This window comes from Chrysemys picta, chromosome 21 (assembly GCF_011386835.1).
Source record: "Chrysemys picta bellii isolate R12L10 chromosome 21, ASM1138683v2, whole genome shotgun sequence".
NCBI classification, from domain to species: Eukaryota; Metazoa; Chordata; order Testudines; family Emydidae; genus Chrysemys; species Chrysemys picta.
Genome location: NC_088811.1, coordinates 10708990 through 10718313, shown reverse-complemented (window position 1 = coordinate 10718313; position 9324 = coordinate 10708990). Strand labels below are relative to the sequence as shown.

The following is a 9324-nucleotide window of genomic DNA, read 5'->3' as shown; positions in this document are numbered from 1 at the left end:
AGACTGAGGGAGGGACGACCTGGTAACATATTTGAAGACTAAGAGCTGTTATAAAGGGGACGAGGGATCAAGTGTTCTCCTTGTCCACTGAATATAGGACAAGACATAATGGGCTTATTCTGCAGCAAGGAGATTGAGTTAGATATTAGGAAAATTTTCTAACTCAAATTCTCAATTCTGCCACTGCCTCACTGGGAAAAAGACTCTTACCCGCTCTGTATCTCCATTTCTGTATTATTACCTAACAGGGATTGTGAAGCATTTTTAGATCCTTAGACTAAAGTGATATGAAGTATTATAGGAACAATGCTCCACATACAGGGAGGATTACTAAGGACATAAATAGGTCTTTTCTGTTTAACTTTGATTGTTCTAGGATTATTATAATTCAAAACACTGAGCCTTGAGATGAGAAGGAATTAAAACTATCCAGTAGATTCTAGCATGAAATGGAAGGGAAAAAACCATACACAATAAAGAGATCTTAACCCACTCAGATCTTTCAATATTTTAACTTCCACTACAAAATTAAAACAAGAATTAAGAGCAATGAAAACATAAGTTTAGGTGACAAGTATAAGCAAAACCCTGCCAAAGGAGAACACAAATCACAAGGCTGTTGTCAGAATTGGACCACCTTGATACTGAAGAGCTTGCACATGAGTTCGGGGGGCTCAGTCTAGTGGCCCTTATGCACTCACATGACTAATCCCTACTCATGCAAAGTTGTGCCATGGAAGTAAATAACACTACTTGCATGTGTCAGGATTGCAGAACCAGGATCTAAGCATCTTCACTCTCTCTCACATACACGCCTTTGCCTATGAAACACTGGAAGACATAATGGCAAATTACTATTTGTATTACAGTATTGCCCAGAGGTCGCAGCTGAGATCAGGCCCGATGGTGCCAGGTGCTTTACCTACAAATAGTACGAGTCCCTGCCTCAGAGGAGATTAAATGACAAAGGCTACCAAAAGAGGCAACTGAATGTGGCTAATAATTAAGAACATTAAGATAGCTATAGGAAATGGCTTTCCTTTCACTGGAGGGGTTCAGGCTTCCAAGCATGATCTTTCTCAATCTTCCCCATCTCTGCTCTCTAACCTTGACTTCCTCCTTGCCTTGAATCATGGGCCTCTCCTCATCTTGCCAGGCCCCATGACAAGGAGGCTCAGGACTCCCAAGTAGTAATGCAAAGATATTGGCTCAGTCCGTGTTGGAGTTGTAGCACTTCCATTCTGGGTTGTCATGATGTCCCATCCTCTACGCTATTGCTTTGAAATGGAGGTAAGGGAGGGTGCTTGTGAGCCGTGCATTTTGCATCCCACCCAGCCAGCTGAAAGTCATCCTTCCCGCGCCCCAGCCTGTCCAGGGAGCAGTGGCCTGATCTTACACACCAATGCAGCTCTGGGGTATTACCATGTGGGGCTGCCACCAAGACAGCTATCACAAATAACCACATTTTTCTTACTTCCTCTAAATTAAAAATCAGGTGCCAAAGACATTTTAAAACGAATACATCTATGAAATCAAGACATTAGATAGTAGGATTATAAAGCAGTTTCCCATTACGCCAGTATTTATAACGACTATGTAGTTTGCAATAGCGTCCAAAGGCTCCCATCAATGCTGAGACCCCACCATGCTAGGCGGTTATGTCAGGATCTATTCCCCAGTCTCATTTTTCTATGCTTAAGTTGCATTGTATTTGGCACAGGGAAACCCAACCTGCATAGTGCATCCCAGCTAGCTAGCTGGAGTGAGAGACTAGTACTGGGATCATAGGCTAGTTACTTACCACTGGGTGGCCGGACTGATAATGGAGAATAAATAGGGGACCATACACAGGTAGCAGGAACAAACTCTCGCCATTAAAAAGACATTCTGGTCCATTTCCTATGGGTAGGCAGCGGGAATCCCAAACAGTAAAGGAGAATTTGAAAAATGCTTCTTTGATGGACACACATCATCAATAAGAAAGCACTGAAAGGGGAAGTGCCTAATTTTTCTAGCACACCTTATCGAACACATCTCCTGTGCTAATGAATGTAACGGATACGTTCAGCTGAGATGAGTCTAGACGATTAAAGGACTGATAATGGGGAACAGACCCTCTCTCACTACTGATGTTCTAGCAAGCTAGAAATGAAAGTTACCAACAGCTCGGTGGCAGGTCAGTGGCTGACATAGTGCCTGTTAGTGGGTCTCAAGTTAATTTCTAATGGATACCTGTCCACATCACAAAATCCTGATTCACAGCCGACACCCTGATTGGTAGTCTCAATGGAAGAGAAAGAATTCAATGGCCAAGACAATCGAGTTTCCCCACTCACCTTAAAGGCGATTCCCTCCAGGTCAGGGTTGCATCTCATTGGTGAGGAACTGCATGGGGGCAACTTGCATTGCCGTGAGTTGTCTGCTAACTCTGTGTAGCTTTGAGATCACAGCTTGATTGCAAGGTACACATGCGCTCACACCCGTGGTCTCCCCCTCCCCCCTACACGTGTACACACACACACACACACACACACAAATAAAAGACACATTTAAGTGAGATTTATAATTTCGTTTTTTTTGGTATTTTTTTCTTTTGTTTTTTAAAGAAAAATAATCCTCTTTAAACACAGAGCATGAACTAAAAACCTCCTGGGGACAGAGTTCCCCATAACTGGAGCACAATGTAACTAAACTGTACAGCGTTAGAGCCCAAAACAAGCATACAGATAACATACAACATTTCTTTTGTAGGAGAAGGTTTAGGACTCCTCTTTATCATTCCCCACCCTCCCCAAGTACCTACTTCTACCAGCAGGTACCTCAAACCCCTCCCCACCCATCCAAGGACACAGAGGATTTGATAGTCACTACTGGAGGCAGCGTTTGTGGAAACTGGTTCCTTGCACTGACCAAATAGGTACTTTCTGATATTCTTACAGACACCCGGGATAGAAGTTAAGACTAGGATGTTTCCAGGAAGGGTGGCTGGGAAATATAGCAGTATCCAGAGATATCCAGAGGCAGCACCGGCTCCCAGCTGCATCCCTTTAGAGACCCCCAACTAGTTCGGCAATGTTTCACAATGTTACTGTCACCAAGGAATAGGGAGTGGGATTTGGACATTCACAGGCCAAAATTTGCCACTGAGTAAGCGGACTGAACTGCAGTGAGTTCTGCCTGCTTATGTGCCAGGAATGCTTACGTTTAGGTCTGGGCTATTATAGCATATGACAACTTGTCCTTCAAACTCTCTCCACTCCCTTAACAATATACATCACACCCACCGATACAGCCACGCTCTGGAAAAGTAGCATTGGGAATCCAAGATACTCTTAATTCAGAGCTGACAGAATCATGGGAAGACTGTCCAGGGTCTTGGGACATGCATAATAAATCTGAGCAGAGAGAGGAAGGATGTGTGCATCTTTAAGGGAGGATGGGGGATGAGAGAGGGTGATCATTCAGCAGCAAGGCTGAGGTTCCTTTTGGTAAGAGTTCGCTTATGCCCCACCTCTAAGTCAACCTTCACCTTATTTAAATAAAGCTCAAATCTTGTTTAATGTACAGAAAGTTTACATCCATCCATCCCCCCCCCCACCCCTAAAAGGCTTTTACAGCAAAAACAATTAGAAAAATAAAATTCCATCCCTGAACAATATTGTACGAAGACCCATGCCACCAGCAATTCATGCACAAAGATTTTGACCGGGGAACCAGATTTTTTTTTTTTTTTTTGATTCCTCCAAACCAGCATTATATAGAAACAGCAGCAGCAGCAAGATGGACACAGTGTCCGGTAGCTGGATTAAGGCTGACAATATAGTGACAAACATGGGCTCAGATCTTTCAAAATGAAGAAACTCTTCAAACATTTATATACACATGTACACACACATGCACACACACTAACAACACTGAAGGCTTTGCATCAGCAATAGCACCGCTCCCGCCTTGTTCTAGCACCAGATTGAAAGGGCTTGTGATTTTCCTCTTAAGTGAGAACATCCAAAAAGTCTTTAAACAGCTTCAGACAGGGTCACCTAAATGCTTGGCCAGGAGCCCAACTGGCAGCAGATTCAGAAATGGAATTAAGGAGTTCCTGAAACAAGAAATGTGCAAAAGGGAGAAAGGAGGGGCTGGGAGTGTACGGAGCCGTGGGTGCTGGGAACAAAGAAGAAATGCTAGAAAGGGGCAAATCCAGCACTGGAGTTTGGTGGGGACAAATAAAAGCCATGTGAAGTGGGGCCGTGTGCTAGATGTGGCGGTGGGTAAATGCAGCATAGACTGGGAGGTGAGAAGTGAAACGAATTTCGTGGCATAAGCAAAGTCACAGTGCACATCTATCATAATAAGACACACAAGGCCACCGTAGTCTATGGCATGCAGTCTATGCTTAGGAGCATGTGGGCACGCCGAAAGTCAGGACAAGGGGCCATGACCAGGATACCACGTGTTGTTGCGGGTCAGGAGTGAGTTACAGTGTCACAACCGTATGAAGAAGCTTGTGGAATGCTCACCAGTGCAGGGGCACTACCAGTTTTTTGCCTGTACGAACACTAAATACAACCCAAAGAAACGTCAAAGGTACACAAATCTCATCACAGTGAGGTTGTGGACTAGCCCAACATGGGAAACCATTAATGCAAATTACAAAGAGTTACTAATCAGCATACTGCATGGCCCACTATTTCTGATGCAGTTGCTAGTCTGAATCTAGGCCATGGTGAAGGAGTTGCCGGGTAGACAGCCAGGCCAGAGCACCAAAGGAGGGTCCAGACAAAGCTGTAGTGTCAGAGATCCTGCTTCCACAATCTCTTGATAAGAGATACCCGTGGCAGTCAGTCAGTCTCCTGCATGTAACGAGAGAGAGGGCTTCGCTGATCAATAGGGGCTGGAAGAGGGTTGCTAAGATAATGCAAGAATAGGTGCCAGCGACACAGGGAGAGCAAGACTTGATTTTCCACAGCTCGAGTCACCAGCAATAAAGGCCACCCACCTGGACCGGCAGCATATTGATTAGAGTGTTAGGTTATCACTTTGTTTGTCTAGGAGAGGGCAGGATGGCTCAATAAGCGACATGAAGGAAAAGCAGTTTCTTAAAGCACCTGATCCCCACGAGGAGGTGAGATTTTCAGATTAATGGGGAAGTCTCTTATTGCCAGCAGACTACCACGGTGGTTGGGTGTGGAGGAGGTGGAGGAATGCCCAAAGCAGACAGTAGCCAGGCATGCAGTGGGGAAGAAACATGGCAAGCGCAATTCAGTAGTTCCAGAACAGAAGATGGGGAGAGGTAAGAGGATTCAAGACCAAAAGAAGAACAGGACCAGGACAACAGGAAGGTTCTGGGCGGAGTCCTATCAGAGGCCTCGTCCTTAGTGTTAGCCAGGTCTCCTTTGAGCCATGGGGTTGGGATGTAGGAATTTGGACACTCAGGCCAAAATTTTCAGACCTGCTTAGTGATTTTGGGTGCCCAACTTGACACCTTGAAAAGGACCTGATTTCCAAGGATGCTAAACACACACCCTCTGGGGAAAAAAAATGACCTGGCTCCTTTAAGGCATCTCAGATTGGACACCCAAAAAATTGAGACTCAAAATTAGAAACTATTTTTGAAAGTCTTGGGCGACCACCATGGATTTTAAGGGACATCCTGGATGCTTAGCTGGCCTGGTGCATCTCTAGCTGAGACACACTTGTATTGCCTTCTTGGCTAATCTGCCTTAAATAGTGAATGATACAGGCCTCTGCCAACCACGAGGACCCAGGCCTCTAGAATGGGGCATGTTATCAGATTCCTCCCTGTTAGAAGCGCTCTTCCCACAGTTTCCAAAACAGTATGTTTATGTGGTTTACTGTAAGAACAAGCTGTGCAGCTCCCGATGTCAGCAAACACACCAGCAGTCAGAACTGCAGCCTGGAGCCCGAGGCACGATGCAAGCGCATCAGGGCACATCTTATGACAGTAGTATTGGCGCCTCCTGGCAAGGCGAAAAACATGGGTTTGCTTTTCCGATGCAGATGTGCCCAGCCCTATAGCAGCTGTACTGGTTTGAGCAATGGACATGAACTGTTACCAGGAGCCAGAATTGCAGGAAGGCAACTGGCTAGAGAGACCTCAGACAGCAGATTGGATAGATTACAACCCCCCCACACACAAACACCCCACTATGCAAGAGAATCACGGAGCAGCTTAGGTCCCCCCATGGGTTCTGGAAACCTTAAGGAGGACATAAAACCATTCATATAGAACGAACCAGGGAGAGTGAGAGGGAGGGAGAATAGGTGCCAACAAGGAAACCAGGCTGGGGAAACCATTTCAATAATCGAAGTCCAGGTCCCGCCTCTTGCCTCCAACTTATTTGTTCGAATTCTTCTTATTCCATCACCACCGTCCATCTGAGGTTGGTTAATAGGTGGGAAAGATGGGATGAGACAAAGCCAACCAGGTCATTTACATCTTCTCCAGTTCATGCCATAGACCGTTTCTTTAGAAAGAAGGTGCAAGGGACATTAGCTGACCTTGAGCCGGGTATTGCAAAGAGTCCCACTGGCCACCTCCAGCATCACAACAGCCCTTCGATACGTTCTGCTCAGAGGTGGCAACAGCAGCTGTCTGGTTCTGTGTCACTGCAGCCTGGCAGGCAGTGGTTGATAAGCAGCATGCACCTGTGGCACGGCCATAAGACACCAAAGCTGTGGTTGAATTGTTCTTGTGTCAGAGTCTCTTGGGAAGTAGGTGGTGCCAGAGAGAGCCGGGGCGGTGCAGGTCAGCGCAGGCTCTGGTAGAGGTAGGCTGAGGTGAAGATCGCATTGGCTGTCAGGCTCATGGCAAGGAGACCTCGGATAACGGAGTTACCAAAATGACCTTTGCAGGGGCGAGGAGGGGAGAGGGGGGGGGAAAAAAATGCCAGAAAAAGCCGTTAAGGAACTTGATGAAACAACACACACAGAAGTCTCCCTTCCCATGCCCAACATTTTTTATTCGGCTCAGAAGTTGGTGAACCATGTTTCCAGCCACAATCCAGGCAGGAAAGACTCTGATGCACTTCTCCATTCAATTCTTTCCCATTCCTTTCTAATCTCACCCACTGTTTCCTGACCCAGGAGAACACTGTAGTGCTAGTGTTTCTCAGACGGTCTGGGGAATACGGAGACCCTTGTAGTGAAGGCCCAGAGGAGATCTGCTGCCTTCGCTGGTCTCTGATGATTTTTGTTTGATTATTGCCAACAGTTCGTACACACACACACACACACAGCCTGCCACCCACCTCTCCAGCTTGCTAGGTCTTCTCCTTTGGTGGTCGTGTCCACCACACAGGTGGATGAATGTGACGAATTATCCTCTTTTTTGATGGAATTATTACTGCAAATACTCCCTCTTTCCACGACTGACCTCATATCTGTGAGAGGAGAGGAAGAGGCACCATGAGAAAAAAAACAGATGTAATGGAAATGATAAACCTGTCACCAGAAGTGGATGGTGAAACATTGCAGAGTAATGCTGCACAAGAGGTTAGGACTGGAAGCGAAGACAAAAACCAAATCCAGGAGCTCTTTGGCATAAATCATCAGTGTGAAAAACAATCCTAGCACAACTGCAATGGCTGGATGAATTTTGGAAGTCAGAACATAATTATCCAAGCTAGAATGTGGTCAGGACAATTGGGCTAACACCCGTAATCATGTGAAAGCATCTATGATAATCCAAATAATAAAAAATAAATAATAATAATGGGATCTTAAATGACAAGTGGAGAAGATCTTGGTTTCACCTCTAATCTGAAGGACAGGGCTTTGAGCAGTACAGTGGCCCCCTAATGACACAAAGGGCCATTGGATCCAATATGGACTCTCAGCTACTCAATCATCAGCACCACTTGGGTTTTCCTTGATGGGCTCCCCTCCCTTTGCCAACTGCTTAGTTTGCAAGCTGACCGACTGTGACCGGACTGGACTCTGGGGAAGAGATCAGGAACGTACCATGCATTCCCCGCTCGTTGAGGTTCTTTTTCGGGAACGGGGTCAGCTCAGCAGCGAAGACGTTGCTGTCAGGGTGGGTGGGCTCATCCAAGCTGGTCGGCGTGTGCAGGGCATCACTCTGGGATGGAAAAAGCAGCAGCTTCTGCCCTTTCAGGTTCAGGCGTGCAGGACTGATGAGGGGCCGGCGGTAACGCAAGGAGCCTGAGCTGGAGGTGACGGACCCAGCCACCGAAGGTGCTGGAGATGGGATGGGGGATGGGGCGCAGCTTCCAGACAGCAGGGAGTAGTACTCTGAAATGGAGACGCGCCAGGGCAGAGAGAGAGGATTTAGGTTGGGAAATGTGGTAGGTGTGTTCTCCAACCAGTCTGCGAGAGGAGGGTGCGTATGTGTCCCTATTCATTTCAAAAAGTCCTTGCCATGCTATGAGTGACAGGAGCACCTCCTATACCACAATTCTTTACTCTGAGTACACACATTGTAAGTTCAGGGCGGGGGGAATTCAAAAGTAATTCTCTGCAGAGCCAAAATCTTCTATCCTTGCAAAGGAACTTGGGAAAACAAGGTCATATCATAGTAGTCCTCAGTTAACTCCATTAAGGTTCGGTCTATACACAAGAGTTGCAGCAATTTAATTAAGTTGATTTATAAAATGATGTGTTAGATCTGTGCAACTTCTGTAGTTAGAAAAGGCACAAGACTTCGCTCCATTTACATGGAGATGGTTTACATTTACTGTTGCCTAACAGAACAGGTTAGAAGGTCAACTCTCCTTTCACTGAACTTTTCACCTCACGCAGCCCAGGTTCAACGCACTCAAATACCCCCATTCTTAATAGGTCCTGAAGCAGGCTGCCAGGCAGGCTTCAACCAACCAGACCCACAGCAGGGTGGGTTACTTGCTCCACTCCAGGGAACTTTCCAGGTTTACCTCCCCCATTCCCAGCTGCTTTGGAGAATACATGCAAAAAACCATGTGATTCTTCCAGCGTCGTGTCTGCCCCCGCCACCAACCAGGCTAATAGGGGCAATTCAGCACAAACACTACTAGACTCTTACCCTTTCCATCCTTTAAGGTTCCCCAAGCCATAGATCAGCTACTTCTACTGCACCATCACCCCAGCATCTATCATGGAACTCAATGGAGTAGACTCAGCTGGGATTTCTGGTACTGTAACCGTGATGTCACATCATGGTTCATGCTGGTGCATCACAAGGGGGTAACTTTGGAGGGGAGAAGAACACTTAGAACAGGGGAGTAAAGGTAAGTTTGTAATGGCCTGACAGCCCCTTTGGGTCTGGTCGCTGGGCTCATTCAGTGGAGTTTATATTTTGCATGCAGTTTA

At 46.4% G+C, this 9324-nt stretch overlaps 1 protein-coding gene across 3 annotated transcripts in view; it reads right to left on the bottom strand.

Annotated features, from left to right (window-relative positions):
• Positions 1 to 3658: 3658 nt before the first annotated feature.
• Positions 3659 to 9324, bottom strand: part of TMEM201 (transmembrane protein 201) — a 49608-nt gene continuing 43942 nt past the window's right edge. For all 3 annotated transcript variants that reach the window (XM_065575064.1, XM_065575063.1, XM_065575065.1), the window contains 3 exons: positions 7981 to 8271; positions 7269 to 7400; positions 3659 to 6865 (listed from right to left, as the gene is read on the bottom strand). In XM_065575064.1, coding sequence (XP_065431136.1) covers positions 6768 to 6865; positions 7269 to 7400; positions 7981 to 8271 — 521 coding nt within the window. In that variant the 3' untranslated portion in view covers positions 3659 to 6767. The remainder of the gene's footprint in view (positions 6866 to 7268; positions 7401 to 7980; positions 8272 to 9324) is intronic.